The sequence below is a fragment of the Coffea eugenioides genome, chromosome 2, assembly GCF_003713205.1.
Source record: "Coffea eugenioides isolate CCC68of chromosome 2, Ceug_1.0, whole genome shotgun sequence".
Taxonomy (NCBI): domain Eukaryota; kingdom Viridiplantae; phylum Streptophyta; class Magnoliopsida; order Gentianales; family Rubiaceae; genus Coffea; species Coffea eugenioides.
In genome coordinates this window covers 79146734-79168272 of record NC_040036.1, presented here as the reverse complement: position 1 = coordinate 79168272, position 21539 = coordinate 79146734, and the positions used below count along the sequence as shown (strand labels likewise).

The window sequence follows — 21539 nt, the reverse complement described above, 5'->3', positions numbered from 1 at the left end:
ATCAAATTTAAGATGAGAGTTGCTAAAGAACAAGCCTTGTTCCTTGTCAGGAATGATGGGAGTATTTCTATTTCTATTTCTGTTGTGTGTGTTTTACGCATGCATGCAAGAATGGGCATTTTCACGGAATCATGCTTTTTTCAATTGCACGGCTAAATTGTTTGAACTTTTATTTTTTCTTTTATTTGTTTTTCAAAGGTTATTGTTCAACAGTGATTTTTTTTTTTTTTTTTTTAAAATTTACCCCATAATTGGAAGTTAGATGCTGACAGACTTTTTCCAATATTATCTACCAATGGCAATTGCAGAGGAGGGTGCTTCGTGTAAATTGAGGAAAGAAGCGATGTGCAAGATTGTCATGTTCCAAATAATTGGATAAAATGCAAAATATTATTGAAAAAAATGAAGGAAAATTAATAAAAAAAAAAGAAACGATAGAATGCAAATGAATTCGCATTTTGTATTCAGTAAGTATGCCGCTTGATAAGGAATGAAAAACATTAATTTTATTATGGTTTCTAACCTGTCTTCCCTTCCCATCTTCCCCATCTTCCCCATCTTCCCTTCCCATTAGAAGATGGCCATGGATGGGGCAAAATCTTCATTTCGAGGATTTTAGTCGTCCAAATAATCATTGTCTAACTGATCAAGAAAATCCCATCCAGATGTGGTTTTCAATTTCCCAACATTTGGGAGCAGACCATGAATACAATTCCCTGTTAGAATCCCAGAATCAGTTCGACGTCCGTCGCCCGCACTAGTTAAAAAATACTAAAAAATAACAAAAAAAAGAAAAGAAATGGATGCAGTTAATTTAAGGTACAATTCTAATTCGTGGCGTCTTCAAACAATTTTTTTTTTAAAAAAAAAGGGAAAAAGAAAAAACGAAAAATACAGTCTCAAGCTATCTGCAAAATAATAATAATAATGATGATGAACCATTTGCACGGGGTTTTATTAGGAGTTTATGCACTTTTTCCCCCTATCGTCCAACAAGAATGTGAACTACTTAATACTTTCATCCATGGATCTTCTCAATCGCTCCACAACCTCGAGCAATCATCTACTCTCCCCACCACTACCAACTAGTGATAGTATTTTCTCTCCCAATTTTCCCTTCAAATCATGGAAGAAGAAGACCCGTTCATCAAGGCTCTCAATACCCAACTCCAAGAAATTCCCTCTTTCCCCAATATACTCACCCCTCTCTTCGCACTCAAGACTCAAACTTTGTGCTCGACTTCGCCGCCCCTCCAACCGCCAAAACTATCTGAGGAAAAAGCTCACTCAGCACAAACAGGTCAGTCCCAATTCTGATTCTCAGAACGCTGCTACTAGTCCTGATGCTGCTAATCCTCCTGGGAATATCATCAGAGGAACTGAATTGGAATCAAAATCAAAACTTTTGGGTGGGAACGTGTTCTGGGATAAGCTAGAGGATTGGGTTGAGCAGTATAAGAAGGATGTTGAGTTTTGGGGTATAGGGACTGGTCCTATTTTTACTATTTTTCAAGATTCTGAGGCTAAGGTTGAAAGGGTTGCTGTTAACGAGGATGAGATTTTCCGAAGAAGTGGGGTCGACCCTTTGTTGTATATGGAGGGAAATGTGAAGGATTTTACTGAATTAGTGAATGAGAGAGTTTCTCGTGCAAAATTTGTGGCTAGAGAATTGGAGAATGGCAAAGATGTGCTTCCCGGGAATAGTTCTGTGGTAAAGTTTGTTGCTTCAGAAGCAAAATCTGACCTTGTTAATATGATTCAGGGAGTTAGTCTAAGACCTGTTCTGCAAACGAAATTGCCCACGGTTGGAATCACAGTGGCATGTTGTGTCTTTGTAATCCTGGCTTTCAAGCGATTGTTTACAATCAAGGAAGGTAAGCTGGAGTACACGAGGTCTGAGAAAGAAATGATGAGGAGAAAATTAAAAGCTAGATTGGAGAAAGAGAAGACAAGGAAAGGCATGTTGGAAGTAATTCAGGATTCCACAGAGCCAGTAACTGCTTCTATTGAGCGGCCTCAGCTTGATAAGCAAGAACTAATGAACAGCATTTTGAAAGCGGGGGAATCAAATGACACTCCTGTCTCACCCAACTACGTGGTGGTTAGTGAGGATAACTTATCTGTGGATGTTGATCATAAAGTTCCGGAAACCAGAGCTCTGGCGAGGCAAGTGCGAGAAAGTGAAAAAGGGGATTCTTTACCTGATAATAGTGATGCAAAAGATCATCAGACTTTTAATGTATTGTCCAATGGAGAGGAAATAAATCAGAAGCATGGATTTGCCAATAGGTCTCAAGTGGAGCATCCTGATGGATATGAAGGAAAAGCAAGGGATGGTAGTGGAACTAGTGAGCATACATCTTTGTCTGAAGATTTGGAAGATGAGAGTGGGCCTAACACTGATGACGCTTCAACTGAAAATGCATGGACTCAATCCAGTCAACTCATAAGCAAGAAATTCCTAGATGGCAGTGACAGGCCTGTGATAGAAAAGGATGTCACTAACTTAGATTTGCATTCATTTGATGCAGTGCAAGACTCTGAACAATCCAAGACTTCCAACGATCATTTGAACAAAGCTAGTCATAGTTCTGTTGCAAGGAAGTTTAGGGTGATAAAATCTGTTAAAGAAGCAAGAGAATACCTCGCAAAAAAGCATGACGATATAGGGTCAACTTTTGAACATGAAGCAAGAACTGAGGAACGGGTTCACCCTTTTTTGACTGAGTTAGACCAGAAGGAAAGAGATGTAGATACAAGCCAGAGGTCAGATGGAAGTGAAAGACCACCCCACACTTCCACTTTGACCAAGATCCATGATTCTATCTGTACACCTGAGATATCTTCTTCAAGAAGAACAGAATATCTTCCAACCATCGGTAGACATCCCAAGATTGTGGAAGGAGGTCAACAACTAAAGGATGATCTTGGAACCATGAGACTTTCAGAAACTGAATCATCTGCAGCAAAGTTACCTAAAGAGACGGAAACAGACATTGTCATGAGCCAGGAAGAGCAAGATGACAGCAAACCTTTTCCTCTTTCTGATTCCATTGAATCTTTAGATTTTTCAGTTACTTGTGTAGACTCAATCTTTGGAGGAAACCAGAAAACTCCAGCCAAGGAGCATAGTAGCAAGGATGTTAAAGAACCAAAAGGAGAGGTTAATCTTCAGTTGCCTGGAAATCCATCTGGTGAAGAAAGCAAAGGCAGAAATTGGAAGCTGGCTTCATCAGTGAATAAGGAGAACTGGCTAGAGGAGAACTTCCATGAAATTGAACCCATTGTTAAAAAGATTGGAGTTGGCTTTAGAGACAACTATATGATGGCAAAGGCCAGGACAAATGATGATGTGAACTTAAAGGCAGACATGGGTCAACTTATGCCTGGTGAAGATGGCAATGAACTTGAATGGATGAAAAATGAAAGGCTGAGAGAAATCGTGTTTAAAGTTCGTGAAAATGAAATGGCTGGAAGAGATCCATTTCATCTAATGGATGATGAAGATAAAATTGCATTCTATAGTGGTCTTGAGAAGAAAGTTGAGCAAGAGAATGCTAAGTTAGCGAATCTGCATGAATGGGTCCACTCAAATATTGAGAACCTTGATTATGGACGAGGTAATAAATTCTTTGTCAGTTTTTCTGTTCAGTTCTTAGCTCTTAGATACGGAGCTAAGAATCTGAAGTAAAGCACTCATAACTTTGAGAAAGTATTGAGGTGGCCTATTACATTACTTCTGTCTATTGCTTAAATAAGTTAGACTCCAACTGTTTTCCTGGCAACATTAGCCGACCTCTCTCTCTCTAATTGGGGGTGTAGGGGTTTTGTCGGAATGAGGGTTGGGCAATGTTTGAATTTTTTATGAATTTGGAGTTGCAGTTTCATCGGAGTAGCGTGCTAACGTTTTTTCCTAGATTTTATAAGCATGAAAAATGTACCTGAGAATAAGTCCTCCCTAGAGCTTCTTTCGGTGTTTTTTTTTTTGTCGAAACGTGTTAGTTTTATAAATCATCACAAAAGCTATACAGTAATTGGACAAGGGTACAAAGGGACAACTGTCCTATATTTCTTTCGGTAAAGCTATACAGTAATTCTTTCGGTGTTCATCTTGTTTTTCTTTGCCCTATATTTCTCTTATGTTGGAATTAGTGTTATTTTTAAAACTTATGAACAAGCTTCAATGGATCTGCCACTGCTCTGAGTTTGTAGTATCTGTCTGAGATTCTATGGAAGTTTTCGTCTGTTTTTGACTGGTTTTTCATGTTTGTGCATTTTTTTCCCTTCAAAATAATTGCACAACAAAAGATCTGATATTTTTATCCTTTTTTATAGATGGCATTAGCCTGTATGATCCACCAGAGAAAATTATACCTCGGTGGAGAGGGCCCCCTGTGGAAAAAATTCCTGAGTTTTTGAAAAATTCCTCAGCTCAACGGAAAGAACTTGTTCCTGACAATGTTAGGAAGTCAAATATCACAAAGCAAAATGAGGAAGACTCTCTTCAGCTATCAAAAGAATCTTCATCAGGTGAAGCCTCGGCATTGTGTAATGAATATACAAAGCCTCAAAAAAAGACTCCCAAAACTCCCAGGACAGTTGTCGAAGGGAGTGATGGCTCTGTTAGAGCTGGCAAAAAATCAGGCAAAGAGTACTGGCAACACACGAGGAAATGGTCTCAGGGGTTTCTAGAGTCTTACAATGCAGAAACAGATCCAGAAGTCAAAGCCATTATGAGGGATATGGGGAAGGACTTGGACCGATGGATTACTGAGAAAGAAATAAAGGAAGCAGCTGATTTGATGGATAAATTGCCTGAAAGGGGTCAAGAGTTAATTAAAGAAAAACTCAATAAGGTTAAAAGAGAAATGGAAGTATTTGGTCCACAGGCTGTTGTGAGCAAGTATCGTGAATATGCTGATGAAAAGGAAGAGGATTACTTGTGGTGGCTGGATCTACCCTATGTACTGGTAAATTGTGCAATAAATCTCTTCTACGTGATAAAAGTGTTGGTGGTCTTATGTTTAAATGTCAACTGTGGTGAATTTTTTAAATATAATTTTTTTGTTTTCTGAATAATGTGGTTTTCCCTATGTGGTTTGTAGTGTATCGAACTATACACAGAGCAAGAGGGGGAGCAGAAAATAGGATTATATTCGTTAGAGATGGCTGCTGATCTTGAATTGGATCCTAAGCAGTATCATGTGATTGCTTTTGAAGATGCTGGCGATTGCAAAAATATGTGCTACATTATTCAGGCACATATGGAAATGCTTGGAAACGGGAATGCCTTCGTTGTTGCACGACCGCCTAAGGTAAATGGTGCCTGCGTGTATTTATATCACTATGCTTTTGCAAATTTTATGTTAAAATTACTTGCAATATATTGTACTTCGATTGGCTGTAAGTGAGAAAATCAAGGTGACTCAAGGAGGCTACTCAAGGATATTTCTAAACAACGGTAGCTATTATTTCTGAACCGGGAGAGGTTGTTTAGTTCAGGGGAGCAATCAGTTGTCTCTTCCTGAAGTAATTGAAGAATCTGATTCAGGGTTTACCTTGGATAGAGAGGATGGTGAAAGTAAATACATCTAGGCAGTGCATGTTGCCTGATTAGTTTGGTGAACTAAAGCAAAGCTATTGGGCTTCAGCAATGCTTGAATGATTATACTCGAGTAATAGTACTTAAATTGTTAGAGAAAATCAAGGTTTAATGGACGTTCTTACTCTGCTGAATCTCATATATTTTCTGTACTGCTACTGGACGACTTTGTTCTGTGACTGTGTAAAGATTTTCAGTAACGATAAATCTCGAAAGTTATCGTTGTTATTCAAATAGGCAACCCTCTCATTCCCGCCCTGACTGTTGCTAACTGTGTGCAGGATGCTTTTCGGGAAGCCAAATCCAATGGATTTGGTGTATCTGTCATCAGAAAAGGGGAGGTGCAGCTCAATGTGGATCAATCACTGGAAGAAGTAGAAGAATTAATTGCCGAAATTGGAAGTAAGATATATCATGATAAGATCATGCAGGAACGCTCTGTGGATATCAACGGCCTAATGAAAGGGGTATTTGGTGTGAAGAAACGTGTCAGAAGGTAAACTTGGTCTCCTGCAGGCCTGTACAAAAGTGCAGCATGCTTCTTTTTGGCTCTACAGCAAATTTAAATATGTTGTGGATGAGTACGACCATTTTTGTGTTTGTTTTTTTCCCACCTCCTTTTACCGGTTTGTATGTTATAATCTCGCTCTTGTTGTGAACCAGGAAGAGGTCGAGGAGGAAGCTGAAAAAACCTACCAGCTCCTTGTAACTCTTGATCCCACAAAGTTGGATGGTTTCCACTTTTTCCAGTTCAGAGGGAGGGAGTTTTGAGTTACGGATTGGACCCTTGGCATGTGCATGTTCTACTTTCTGAAGCTGAATTTGGAAAGTCAATTTGCGGCTGGTCAAGCTCGAAGTTTTTCTTGGCCATTGGTTATTACAGTGCTGATGTTAGACGTTTGAACTGAATTGGATGTAGAAATTGTATCTTGAAGCCTCCCTCATTCAGCCACCTCTTACAGCTGCAATGTGATGAAAAAAGAAGGAAATAAGCATTGCACTCCTTCAAATTCCTTTCATGTTTGTTTACTTTTCGCAATTGGCTACAAGAGGATGGGATGGGATGGGAGGATTTATTATCATACCATACCAATCCTTGCTTAAACTCCATGTTAGGAATGCATTAACAATTCTTGGAAATTTTTTTTGTAGATACAAAACCCAGTAGCTGCTGCTCCTAAAATTTACAAATTGCAATACTACCTCTCTCCTTCGCTAGTTAGGTACACCTCACACCGAAAGTGCAGAGTTTTCTTTCCCTTTTGGCGGTGCACTTTCTAATTGGATGCATTTACAGCACAAACACCATAACAAATGTTACCTTACCTACTAGGCTTGGCTTGGCCTAGCCATTTTACTCAATCTTACTAGTACTACGTTAAATAAAGAAAATAAAATAAAATAAAAAAAGAAAGCCAGCATCATCAGCAGTGGAAACCCAAGACAGAACCGCGGGTGACCTCAATCACCACTCCACACCTCACCCCGGTGTCCACCCTGTGGGTGAACACCTTCAGCACCCGCACCCTCCCTTCCAGCTTCATCCTCGTCTCTATCTCCATGGTGGGGCCTGCCACCATGGGCCCCACCGACCCCCCACCACCAGCGGCGGCGGCGGCAGCTTGGTTGTCACCAACTCTTGCTGCCACAGCAGGCGGCAAAGGGTAAGACTGAACGTTGAACTTAGCAGACATGTGCTGGGCCCGGCCGCCCTGGATCTTGCCGGCGGGAATGAACACCAGGCCGACGGGCTGCCCGGAATAGACCAGCTGCAGGGAGCTGTCGTAATGGGTGAACTCGTCCCGGTTGGGGTTGGTGACGGTCACGTACTGGAAGAAGGTGAAGTTGACGGTGCCGTTGGAAGCGGAGAAAGTGGGGAACTGGACAGCGTCCACGGCTATCTTGGGAGCTTTGGGCTTAAGAAGCAAGAAGTAAGCGACAACAGCCCCGGCGGCGAGGATGAGAAGGAAAACTGTGGCCACTATACAAGAAGCTAAATTAGTACGGCCTTTGCTGCTGGACTTAGATCTAGGAGCATAAGGGTCGTGCATCATGGTGGTCGAGGCTTGGGAGTACGTGTTCCTCTCTCTCCCTCTCTTGATGACTGTTCAGTATGTTTTCGAGCGAGAAAAAGCTCTTAAGAGAATATAGGAAGGATTTGGTGAGAAAGAAAAAACTAAAAAAGGGCTGGGTGGATGGGAGAAAAAGGGGAGAGAGAGAGAGAGGAGGGGGGGGGAAGGAGAGAACTGGAGAAGGGGGATAATCTCAGTCTAGTAAGCTTTAAATCTACTGCCGCTGAGATGAGATACCGCTGTACAATCTCTTGCTTTGTATTTTGTCTGACGTCAAAGATTGTTGTGTTCATCATGTTACCTGTTGGGTGGGAGTGGGAGGATTAGGATATTTCAGGAATGCTGACTGTGCTCTCTCTTTATTGTAGGACTAAGCTTGCTGTCTAAGGGTTCTGGTTGCATCGAGCGCGTTTATTTATGGGTGAGGAACACCGGTTTCTTGGCACGCTTTTTTGGTTTTGGAGTTGTTGTCGGAAGCTTAAGCTAATCATAGGAATTTGAGTCAGAGATACGTTTGGGATAATTGTGTTTGAAGTGAATTGGGTACCAAGTCACGGATTTAAGGAAGAGAGCGTTAAACAAGGAAGCGGACTAAATCAAACGCCTAACAGGTCAGGTATGGTTGTGAAGTCCCATACCCTCGTCCTCCCCATGCAAACTCCATTCGCATAAGAATTAAGACACCAATCAAACATCAAATCAAACTCCTCCCTATGCAAATCATATCAATGAGGGGGGAAAAAAAAAACTGATGCTCAAGTTTAAGATCATAAATCACAGAATATAAAGGGAGGTGTCCTAAAAATTCTGCATTAACTCTTTCAAGAAACTAGAGCCTGTCTACACCCACTAAGGGTCATCTCCAGTTTAACTGATGAAAGATTTGGAATTTAAAAAGAATTTAAAGCAAATTTTCACTTGAAATTGAGCCACGAGAACCCACTACCAACGTACCACTATTTACCGTTATTGTTATTCATATATGCACATACCCTCACATATGTGCCGACTTCTTCAATGCACCACAGACCTACACGATTTCATTGAGGCAGCGATCCATAATAGCGGACAACAGAAAGCTGCCAACCGTCTCATCATTTCCTTCTTATCTACACGCATATGACGTGTCATTATTGCAAATTTGCATTTTGGAACCATTCGGAAGCCTCGGGAAGGAACGAGCTGTTTCCTTCTCCCGGAGACTTGGGGGCTAAGTGAGAATGGTCATTCCGGCTCGATTTAACCGAGGTCATACCCTCGCTTCGGAATAATAGACCCATCTGTCACGACCACCTCGGCCTCACCTAGCATCGCGACGACCGAGGTATTCCTACCATCCCGCAGTCACCTCGGCACAGTGTTATGGTCAACCATAGCCGGGGTTCTAGCAAAGAAACCGAAGACCGAACAGTAGACATGACCCCTGACACTGTATCCTGTCCTGACTCTGTCTACTACTCTGACACTGCCGAGAGTGGTCCCGTCAAGGTGATACACTGTCTCAATCAAATGTCTAGGGAAATGGATCCCACTGTCCTTCCCTCCAAATTGTCTGTTATAAATAGCAGAATGTCCCGCTGAGAAAGGGGATGAATCTCTGGTAACTAAAGCTTACTCTCTTCCACATAATTCTTTTATACCTCACTCCGAACTAACTTAATCTTCGGAGAAAAATCGGGGGACTTAGCCCCACTTCTAACCATCTAAGCAGGTGATTTTAGTGTCCTACCTCTTCGAGCAAAGGTATACTCCAGCTTATCCGAGGCAATCCATCGGTCCAAAAATCACCTCTTCACCTTCCAAACACCCCGGCAGCCTTTGAGAAAAGTTTCCAGCCTAAGCCCGGCAGCTTAACATTTTAAAAAAATATATATATTCAAGCAGGTTGTTAGGCTAACAATCTTAACAGCCTTTTAGAAAAATTCCTAGCTGGCTGCTGAAAAAAATTTTTTGCTTGCCTATCAAGCTAATTAGCACGGTAGGCATAGTTCTATATCATTTTCCTGTGAAATCAATATTCATGATTTTTTTTTCAACAATAAACAAAGGAATTAGTGGATATAACGCACTTATAAATAGTAGAAATGCATATTATTCTATCCTCTTTTTCAACACTTGATACAAAGGGAAAAAAATCGTGGCACAACAATTATTATTATTTTTTGTTTTCAATGCAATTCTTGATTTTTGATCTTTCTCTCTCTCTCTTAGTGTTTTGAAAATCAAATTGGACAGGCCGGTTCGATCAGTTGAACCGCGAACCAGCCATAGTACCGGTCTGGTTCTATACTAGAGTTGACTTTATCAGAAAATTGGTCAACCCCGTTAAAACCGGTGAACCGGCAATTTCCAGTTTTCAACATTCCCCTCTTTTTTTTTTTTAAGTTTTGCAAAATACAGCTACCAAGGTTCAAACTACCTTTGTGATATAAGACAATGTAGTAACCATTGTACCACCACATTCTATTAGTCTTTTTTGATAACTTATTTATATAGAACAAACATCCATCTTTCTTTTCTCCATTTTTCTTACAAAATCTCATTCTCTCATTACTCTTTCTTTTTAATCTTCAACTCTAATATCGTTTTTCTTTGAATTTGTCTGTTTGTCTCTAAATCATTCAAGACATATAATATTTAAACATATCAATGTCCCTAACATAATAATACAAATTGTTGTACACTTAAGAATACAAATCCTGTTAAATTTTATCTCCATAACTACATTTTTTCAGATAGAGAAAAACATCCCTCTTATTTTACATGATAAGGGGAAAAAAAAATTATTAGTGAAAATTAAACTATAAAAATATTACCAAAGTTCAATACATTTCAGCTTATACAATTGAAGTTGAAAGGAAAACTGCCGGACTTAGTCAAGTTGAAAAAAAAAAAACCTACCTAGCAAGTTGTGGGGCTGACAGCCCGTTAGCCTTTTACAAAAGTTGCCAACGTAAGTCGGTAGCCCAACATTGGCCGACAACCCGGCAGCATTTAGAAAAATTCCCAACTCTTGGCAGCCCAACATTTTAAAAAAAAATTTGCCTTGCCTAGCAGTCATAGTTCTATACCACTCTCGTATCAGGTTAATATTCTCGATTTTTTTTTGCAATAAACAAAAGAATTAGCTGAATATAATGTTCTTATAAATAGTAGAAATGCATATTATTCTATTCCCTCTTTCAATACTTAATATAAAGGGAAAAAATTGTGGCACAACAATTTTTGTTGTTTTGAATGCGATTTTTTATTTTTTATTTGTCTCTCTCTCTCTCTCGATATAATTAAGCTAATAAATCCTAAATGTGTTTCATTTTCTCTTTAAATTACTAAAATGTATGTCTTCAAACTAAAATATTGCATTTAAGATAGAAAAAAAATATGATTTTTAGCATTTACTTCAACATACTTTTGTACTTTGTAATATATAATTCAAAGCTGATGATAAGTTATAAATTTAAAATACAAGCACCAGCAGATTTAGATATATAGTAAAACTTTTATAAATTAATAATTTTGGGACCATGCAAATTTTATTAATTTAAAGAGGTATTAATTAACCAATAAATTACTAAATTTATTAATCTGTTGAATGTACTTACGATTCAAAGAAAAACTCATTTAATCAACTAAAATTTTATTTTATTTTATAAAAATATAAATTATTTTATTAATAAAAGGAGTTAAAAGTCTTAGGATTATAAATCCATATCTATTTGATTTGTAAGTATAATTTAATTGGATAAAAATTTGGATGATCTTCAAATATTAAGTTGGTCAACTTTTAACCCTCCAACTATTAAGTACATCCCTTTGCACCTTTAAACTTGTAAAATGGTATATCCTCACCCTTTTGGCTAGAGATAATTTTAGAAACCTCTCTTGCAGTTTACATTAATAGCATTTAGGATCTCTAAAGTTTCAAAATTATCACTAACCTCCCATAAAACTATACCTTTGTAATAATCTCACTCTCGTATTATTAAAAAATTCTTAAAATAATCTGTTACCGAGAGAGATATATTTTTCTCCCAATTCTACCCTTTTGTATTGTTTTATTATCCCTTAGCATGATCGTGGGATGACGGGAGAACCGCAAAGTTCTTTTCCAATTACACAGTAGTACACAGTACATTTGTGAGACATCAATTAGAACTAGGCTGGTCTCGTTTGTATTTGGAGGTTGATGCAACTGATGAAATATTTTTTTTCCATTTCAATCTCCATTTTAAATAGTTAAGCGTAAATTATCTAAACTGACCAATTACCTCCTCCAACTAGAAAATACAATTTAATCATGTGATACAGATGTTAATCACTGCACAAGATTAGTGTCCTTGAGGGCTCTCAAAATATCTACTGATTTGTTGGCCTTTTGTAAAGAGCCAATTGTGATCACGAGACACTTGTCAAACCGCTAATTATTGTGCATTCCACACCTACCTCCTTGAGAAAGAACAAACGAGACCAGCCTGGTTCGAATTGACGTCTCACAAATGTACTGTGTACTACTGTGTAATTGGAAAAGAACTTAGCGGTTTTCCCATCATCCCATGATCAAGCTAAGGGATAATATCAAAAACCATCCTCAAGGTTTCTGATAATTACATTTAAATACCCTCAAATATAGAACATTACACTGCTCTGCCATTTTAGGTATTAGGTAGATGTGATGCGACCGAATGTACCATCGGTAGCTTCCAAATGACCAAGGGTGTTTTACGGGAGATTAGTGATATTACAAAGGATGAGATTATTACAAACGTGTATATAGTTTTACCAAGGGTGTTTTTATCAAAAACCATGAATTGTTTGTTCCTAATCTGAATTGTTTAACCTCTTGGCCTCACAGATGTTTCTACCTAAATCGTCTAGAATGTTGGCGTGGCATTTGTGCCATTAACTTTCGGACTTTTTGTTGTAAATACTGACTTCTCTAGTGGATATTAATACATTGATTGTATATATTTTTGAAATGCAGGTGTGGAGCAATGGTAGAGTGCATTCCCCATTTCATAGCGTAACTGTGAAGGGAAAAGAAAAGGTATTCTATTGCACAATTTTCCTATTGCAAGAAATTGGTAGAGTCACCAACAGAGCGGGTTGACGATGAGGGTCGGAAAACTCAAAATTCACTGGTGGCCTATTGCGGCGTCTAAAACACCAGACGCATCGATTTTTAAAATTCCGACCATGCAGCCGGAAAGCAATCCGGAACAAGATGAATGATGCAAAATCTTGAACAAATGGATTGATTAACTTGTTTAGTTAATTGAAGTCATGTGCACCTTCTGTCCTTTAAGAATTTCTTCTGTTTTTTTTCCCCTGAGAAGCGGTGCATCAAGGCATTTGCTTTCGGCAAAGCTCAGACGAGCGTTGTGCATTTTCTATTTATTGAATTTTGTTTGGACAGTGAATTATCCGTTAACACTGTTTTAATGAGATATATATAAAATAAAAATATAGTTAAAAAATATGTTACCGATGCAATTAAACAAAGTTTGGCAAATAATCTACCACCAATCAAAAGTATTTGGAGGTTGACGCGGCGGCTGATGAGACTTTTTTTCGCAGTTCAATCTCAGTTATCTAGACTGACCCCTGACTTCCTCCAACTAGAAATAAAACTGAATCATGAGATACAGATGTTAATCGCTGAACAACATTAGTGTCCTTCCAAAAGAAAAAAAAATTGTGAGCTCTCAAAATATCTACTTATTCTGTGGCCTTAAGTTAAAAAAGCCAAGTATGACGAGACAATTGTCAAACTGCTGATTAATGTACATTGCATCCCTATCTCATTGAGAAAGAAAAGAACGAGACCAGCCTGGTTCGAGTTGACGTCTCACAAATTCGCTGTGGAAAGAACTTGGTAGTAGTCTCACAAAGAACTTACCAGTACAATGTAATTGATGTACGCCAAACTCGTTTAAAAAGAGAGAGCGAGGCCAACCGACTCGAATTCCCGTCTCACAAATGGAAGAAGAACTTAGCAATACTCCCACGATTATGCTAAGAGATACTATCAAAAAGGGTTAATTTCACATACCTCTCTTGAGGTTTTTGACAACTACGGAAAGCTCCTCTCAAGTTTTAAAAAGGGTAAAAAATAAAAAAGTTTCCTGTGCTAAATTTAATACACAAATAAGTCCCCTATGGTTTAAAAATATACAACGCGATACTTCATGCTTTGAACTAATTTGTAACCCGGACGAAAATCGGTAAAATTAACGGGAACTGATGAAAAGACCAAAATGCCCTTGTATAATAACCAAAAGGCAATTGAACAGAATTATTTGTTTCATTCAAACCCTACGAAGAGAGAGAGAGAGAGAGAGAGAGAGAGAGAGGGAAAGCGAGAGCGAGAGAGAGCAACTAAAGCCGAACCAAACGGAATCAAGTAAGAAGAGCTAAGGAAACGAAGATTTCTTTCATAAAATCGAAGGCAAATGGGTATGTATGTTATACTTCGTTCATGTTATAATTAATTAAAATTAGTTCATGTATGTTATAATTATTTTATGTTTTAGGGTTACCCATCTCAGATTTTTAGGGCTGATGATGTTATTTACTTTAATAATATGCAATATTTGGGTGTTAACCTTAGAAAAATCCTGATTTTGTGAGTTTTGGGACTGGTACTTTGGATTTAAAGTCAAGATTTTTGCTGATTTGGGACTGCAACTTTGGATTTAAAGCCGAGATTTTTGTTGATATTTGGGTGTTGACTAGGAGTCATGCAAATAATTTCTGAAATTTCCATTTCTGATAGGAGATTTTTGCTGATTAGGGGTGTTGACTAGGACCTATTTGTGTGTGTTTGTGTGTTTGCATACGACTCAGTTACTTGTTATAACTTAGATATTTAACAAAGAATTGTAAGTAAAATCATTAATTTTCTATACCTGTCACTGTCTTATCTGGTTTAGTGGTCCAGTATGCTATTACAATTGGTTGTGTTTGTACTTTTCTATTCATTTGATTTTATGTATATTGACAGGTGTCGAACCTGTGCAATAATAATTACTAAAAAGTCCTAATTACCACCACAATTAATCATAGAACAAATCCAAGTATTGGAGCAGGGACCCTAGGTGTGCAATGGGTTACTTGATTCACCCTGTTCTCGAAGAGTTTGCTTGATCCGATATACCAGAGTTGTCTATAAAAATATTAATTTTGCGTACAATGGCAAGTAGGGTCGATTCCACAGGGAGCGGGTAGGAAATTATTTCTTTCCAAGTCAATAGAATAGAAGTAGGGGATATTCAATGGAATGAAAATAAAAATGAAATAAATAAAATTCAAGAGCTAACTCAACAAGTACAATTTACTAAAACTAGCAATTAATAAAATTCTACCCAAAGGATCAACTGCTCAGGCACGGTCCAATTAAATGATCATCGATGCAAAGATATTTCATCCATTCATCACTAGGTTAGTTATAGTTATCAACAAGCTCTGACAACCAGTTCTTCCTTACCTTTTCGACAGTCAATGTACGACCATTGACTGCCTCTCTAACCAGATAACAACCTTAGGTACGACCGTAGGAATTTAATTACCCAATTGCATTAAAGCTAGAAGAACCCAGCCCTAACCAATAAACACGCTAAGAGGGTTTATTTAAACTAGATCTTACGTTTCCCCAACATAAAGCCAATTATGGTGGTTGTCACTAGGTATCAACTAAACGAACAATTACGGATTCAATTTAGTTAATGTGACAGTAGGCTATTAAATTAAATCAAATACCCGGCCGTTGATATACAATTAATAAAATACCCATGAACAATTAATTCAGGAAACGCACGAATAGCAACAAATTGGAAGAAATAATGAAGATTCGATTAGATCTCACAGATTTTATGGACCACGCCTTCGCGTCGACCTGTGAGTAGAGGAGAAAATTAGCCGCTCCTCATCGTATCAATCACACGTGGGTTAATTGGTTCCATCCGCACAAACATCACAGAATTTGGAACGATTAAATACCGAAGAGAGAAAAAGGAAAAAGTCATCCTTGTCTATGCGTTGATGTTCGTACTAAAGCCCCCAAAGTTCAACACAAAACCCACGAGAGTTTTTTACAGAGCCAAATCAAGAGTGAAATAAAAAGTCCCAAGCGTAAAAGCCAAAAGGAAGGAAAAGTCTATCCCCCTCTGACGGCTACGAAAAACTAAAAGCTAATGTCTCTTGAGCAGGAAAGGAACTTTAAAAGAAAAGGACTCCTAGAGGAAAACTCCTCCTCAATCCGCGTGTAGATTCCCTTTTTGTAGTGCGCCGTCAACCAAAAAGAAAAAGAAACGTCTAATGCTTTTGAAAGGAACGTCTGGAGCAAAGTTTCCTCTTTTTGGGGCTTTAATCCTATGCTCCGGGCTCACGTGGACCCAATTCACTAGTTGGCCCTTCCGGCTTTCGGTAACATCTACCTTTTCTGGCGTAGGCACGCCCTGAAATGAAGGGTCTTCTGGTAATTTGCCTCAAGAGATTACTTTTAATGCCAATCACCTATAATTCGCACAAATATGAAATATGAGTAAAACCTCAATACTTAGCACAGTAAGTATCCAAAATTAGGGCGAAATAACAGTGCAAAATGTGCCAAATAACCGCTCTATCATATATCAATGATGGAGACGTAGTAGTCGAGAGACTAAAAAATATTTATTATATTCCTTGAAATATTCAGCAGAAGAAGACAAGTCAGAGGAAAAAGTAGACATACATATGTATTTTGATGGAAAATTTAGAGAATATCCTGCCCTCCATGGCTCCACTACACAAGAACCCGTATGGCTATGTTTAAAAATAAACTTGAAGACCAGATCTCCATAGTTAGCCTTTGTAGGATGTTTAAAAAAGTGGATGAGAATGCAACTAGAGTGACTTTCTGGTTTTGTGCTCCACAAGTAGACTTAGATGGTGGCCTACATCCAATTAGGGACAATGATGATGTGCAATTGATGAATAAAACAAATTGGGGTTTGGCAACAAGGATAATATATGCTTGCAGTAGGGATGATCCTTTTGAAGAGCCACTAGAACACGGTAGGGACAATGTGTTGGAGCGAAATTCGACAATAGATGCATCAACATCAAATAAATGTGCAGATGGGGTACATAACTCCAAAATAGACAACAGGGATGATGGGGTAGATAACATAGAGACTTTAGAAAAAAAAAATGGGCTGAGTAATTGCAATCCAAAGAAGACAAATACTGATGATGATGAGCCTGAATGACTGAAGGAGGGGTTGAAAACAAAAGAGGACGAGGACATTTTTGCAACTAAAAAAGATGTGGATAAATGCAACAAATCAGAAAGCGGGTCCATCTTACATTCCACCTATTTTAAGCCTTATAATGTGTTCTCTTTTCCTGCAAAGGTAGCTATCAAGAGCCCTGCCAAAAGTGAAACTAATAAGGAAAAAAGGTCCAGAAGTAAGAAGCAATCTGTAGGGCCAGACAACATTGGAGAAATTTCACCTCATATCTCATTTCAGTTTTTATTTGAGACTCCATCTCAAACTGCTGACCAACACCCATCTCAGATCCCATCACAAGCTGAAGCAATGAACAATAAAAATGCTGAGGAAAAATTAACAAAAGAAGGAGCACCACATACACTGGAAGAGGATTGGCAGGAACCTGTAGTTTCTGATGAAGAGTTGCTGGTCAATCTAGGATCTGATTATGAAGGCCATGAAGAATGCCTTGACTTTAACCCTGAAATGCAGTTTCTAAAGCCATATTTTGAATTGAAGGTTGGGCAGAAGTTTTTCAATTTCAGAGTTTTTAGATATATGTTGGTCAAATGGTTGGTAAGCGAGGGATATGAGGCTAAATAGGTAAAAATTTACTCAAAAAAAATTATTACCAAGTGTGCAAAAGGCTATTCTTGGAGGATTTGTACAACACCAATCCAAGGTGAAACTACTTTTCAAATTAAATCTCTGAAGGGTCAGCATGTTTGTGCAAGAGATTACAACAACAAGTATGCAACAGCCAAATATTTGAGTATGAAGTACCATGACAAGAAAAGAGGTGACCCGAAGTGTGCCATGTATGGATTTCAGAATGATATTAGAAGAGATATAATGATTAACGTGTCCGTTGCCAAGATACGCAGATTAAAGAATCTGGCAAAAGATGAGATGCTTGGCACAGATATGGAGCAATATCACCACCTTTGGAGTTATGTAGCTACAATCCAAGAGACAAATCCTGGCAGCACTGTGAAGATTAAGCTTGATACAGCAGAAGATGATGCAGAAGGGACATTTGAAAGACTCTATTACTATCTTCATGCTTGCAAACAGGGGTTCCTCGATGGCTGTGGACCAATAATTGGTCTTGATGGGTGTTTTTTGAAATCTGCATTTGGTGGTCAGTTGTTGTCAGCAATTGGTAGAGATGGCAATGACAACATGGTTCCAATAGCAGTAGGAGTGGTAGAGGTAGAGAGGTATGACTCATGGAAGTGGTTCTTGGAACTATTAATGGCTGATCTGGGACTTGGTGTGGAAAACATACCCTGGACATTCATCTTAGATCGACAAAAAGGACTGGTCCATACAGTGAACGAGTTATTTCCAAATTCCGAACACAGGTTTTGCTTGAGGCATATGTACCAGAATTTCAAGCAAAAGTCAAAGAAAAAGAGTTGAAAGACTTGTTCTGGGCAGCTGCAAGTGCTGGGAATGAAATGGACTGGAAATTAGCAATGAATTCCCTTGAAAAAGCTTCAAAAGATGCAGCTGAATGGTTGCAAAAAATGCCACCAGTTTTATGGAGTAGGTCACATTTTAGACAAAGTAGCAAATGTGATATTCTTGTCAACAACCTTTGTGAGTCTTTCAATAACTATATTTTAGAAGCCAGAGAGCTACCTATCATAGGGATGCTTGAGTGGATCCGAAGAAGGCTTATGCAAAGGATTCAAGTGAAGCGGTCTGGAATGCAAAAATTTCAAGGAAAAATCTGTCCTAATATTGCAGAGAAGATTGACAAGAATCTGAAACTTAGTAGGCTGTGTATTCCCACATAGGATGGCGAGAACAAATATGAAATTGACTGTGGGCCTAGAAAATCTGTTGTGGTAGATTTGAGCGAAAAGATTTGCACATGTGGTTATTTCTAGCTTACTGGTTATCCTTGTGTTCATGCATGTGCTGCAATAGGAGCACGTAGATTGCCTTTGCTTGATTATGTGCATGCCTGCTACAGTAGAGAAAATTACTTGAGAATATATGAGCACACTATCACACCTATCCCAAGTGATAAGTACTGGGTGAGATGTGAAGAACAACCCCCAAATCCTCTTGTAGTTCGAAGATTGCCTGGCAAACCCAAAAAGATCCGGTAGAAGGCAGCCAACGAGCCTAAAAAGGGTCAAGTCTCAATCAAGAAGGGGCTTGTGGTACATTGCAAGAGATGTTTTCAGCCAAGACATAATTCAAGAACCCGCAAGAATGCCATTCATCCCAACTCTAAATTCTACATGGTAACATAAACCAGATTTTTCATCTTATTTGCTGTCCCAAATCATATAAGACTTGCACATTACTACGAACTTGTTTTTCATAGGCATGATGCTAATGTAGCTGAATCAAGTTCAGCAGTTCATTCATCAACTCCTTCACCAATGGTGCCCCCGCAACCAGTAGCCCCAAATCAAGAACAAGTTGCACCGGTTCAAAAAACAAGCTACAGGCCTGGGAAGCAGTATACGTAGCCAACAATTGCGAGTGTGGCAAAAAATATGCCTGCTAGACAAGCAAGTTCTCAGGTTGGATAAGATCTAAAAACAAATGTGATTTAATGAAGCATCTTTCATTCGGATATTCATATTTTTCCTCTTTAATTGTAGCCCGTGAGTGGCACAGCTTCACCAGCAAAAGGACCCCTTCGGCCTAGAGTTGCTGATATTCTATCCAACCTAAGATCCAAGAAAGCAAGAAGATGTTGACAGAAGTAGTTCAGTTAACATAGCAACTTTAAAGTTGATTTACTAGGATCAGGACATTTTGTTTGTTGATTGCCTTTTGTGTAGTTTTTTAAGGTTACTGTTGGAGTTGCTGGCAAACATTTCAATAGTTTTTGAGGCAGCTTTTGTTTGGTGGGATGATTTTGTCTACTTTATTTGGAATTGTTATCAACTGTTGGAAACTTTAATGTACTTTGGTGGGATGCTTTTGTCTACTTTATTTGGAATTCTTGTCAAGTGTTGGAAACTTTAATGTACTTATTGACTGTTTCAATGGAGAATTCTTGTCAAGTGTTGGAAAGCTTTTGTCTACTTTATTATGTGTACTTATGCTCATTAAGGGCTGCAAGTGTATTTCTCAATTGCAGAAGACGTTATTATGTGTACTTGTTGCTCACAACTGTTTTTAATGCACAAATATGATGAAGGGCTGCAAGTGTATTTCATAGTTGTGGAGTTTCATTGTTTTTGGTAGGACATTTTTCGAAAAATCAGAAGAATAAAGTGCACATTTTCATGAACAAAACAAACATTTTCATTCATAACAAAATCATTGTCTTATTTTATAGACATTATCATCAACAGAAGCAAAAGTGAAAAAATAGACACTATTAGACAATAACTAACTAGTGCTTTCAAGTTCTTCACTTCATCATTCAAGTCCTTCACTTCACAATTCGAGTTCAAGCGCGGGAAATGTTCTTCAACCGTTGGCCTCCCATAAAAGTTTTCTCTGTTGGCTTCATCTCTATAGATGGGATTACACCATGACCAAAATCTACATTCATCCCTTTCACACACAAAGTACAGCATCCCTTTGGATGGCTTTTCGGACTCAACAATCTTTACCTTCGCCTTTCTTCGACAGTCACAAAGCTTATACTGGTACTGTAGATCCCTAGCTCCACTACCCCCTCGAGAGCTTGAGGAAGACATGAGCAAATTTTTTAGCCAGTCGTTTCCCTTCATTAGTAGATAAATCCCAATTTAGTTACCAATATTCATACTTTAAACCCTAATAACAACAATTTGTTAGCCAAAACCCAAAATCAAAACTTTTTACCTTAGCCAAGATTGTGTAGTAGCTGCTCGGTGGTTGACTTCATCTCTGAAGAAGCTTTACCTTCTTCTTTAATTGGGTGGCAAATGTGATTTCTCCTAAAGGCTAGCTCAATTTCTCTCAATCAAGTAGAAAATCGATTTCTCTACACAAGCATCGCTGTTGGGAGTTTTATTGGGGGCTAAGGGGTACAATAGGAATATTTGCTCAAATTAAGTATAAAGAATTTGTTTTTAGCTTCCAGTACATCACTCCCGTTAATTTTAGCCATTTCTGTCCGGGTTACAAATTAGTTCAAAACATGAGGTGTCGCGTTGTATATTTTGAAACCATAGGGGGCTTCTTTGTGTGTTAGGTTTAGCACAGGGGGCTTTTTGTTTTTTACCCTTTTAAAAATTATACATACCTTTCCTATTTTCACTATTTAAATAACATTCTAGACTCAAAAAGACTATACTTTTTCTCAAAATTTCTATAATGCTCTTGAGTTATAATTTATAACAAAAATGTAAAGGAAAAATATGGTTTACAATCTCTATTTCATTTATCTATACTTGCTATCACTATTACCTATCCACCAAAATCCAAACTATAATTAAATAAACACTTATTTTTGTTCTAATTTTTTCTTTTACCTAAAATTTTTTTATGCATACTATTGCATCGACTATAAACGCTATATTCGTTACTCAAAAGCTTATCTACAATCTCATATCAATATCGGATTTTACTTAATACACAACAATATTCATCAATATCCTTAAATTTCAATTTTATGGTTACCACCTTTTTAATACAAAATAATCTAAACCATCA

General features: G+C 38.2%; 2 protein-coding genes across 2 annotated transcripts; one reads left to right on the top strand and one right to left on the bottom strand.

The window, feature by feature from the left end:
• The first annotated feature begins 962 nt into the window (after positions 1 to 962).
• LOC113761962 lies at positions 963 to 6621 on the top strand. The gene is made up of 5 exons (XM_027305172.1): positions 963 to 3620; positions 4336 to 4970; positions 5106 to 5315; positions 5884 to 6098; positions 6266 to 6621. Exons 1-5 carry the CDS (start codon positions 968 to 970, stop codon positions 6309 to 6311), a joined length of 3759 nt encoding a protein of 1252 aa, XP_027160973.1. The 5' UTR covers positions 963 to 967; the 3' UTR covers positions 6312 to 6621.
• LOC113761965 lies at positions 6573 to 7820 on the bottom strand. The gene has a single exon (XM_027305175.1). It carries the CDS (start codon positions 7654 to 7656, stop codon positions 7027 to 7029), a length of 630 nt encoding a protein of 209 aa, XP_027160976.1. The 5' UTR covers positions 7657 to 7820; the 3' UTR covers positions 6573 to 7026.
• Between the last annotated feature and the right edge of the window lie 13719 nt (positions 7821 to 21539).

Bases quoted from the DNA above. Each gene is read 5' to 3' on its own strand.
- LOC113761962 (XM_027305172.1), top strand. From the start codon at position 968: ATGCACTTTTTCCCCCTATCGTCCAACAAGAATGTGAACTACTTAATA. The intron at 4,971-5,105 runs GTAAATTGTGCA...TGTGGTTTGTAG, and splicing joins TGGATCTACCCTATGTACTG to TGTATCGAACTATACACAGA. The intron at 6,099-6,265 runs GTAAACTTGGTC...GTTGTGAACCAG, and splicing joins GTGAAGAAACGTGTCAGAAG to GAAGAGGTCGAGGAGGAAGC.
- LOC113761965 (XM_027305175.1), bottom strand. From the start codon at position 7,656: ATGATGCACGACCCTTATGCTCCTAGATCTAAGTCCAGCAGCAAAGGC.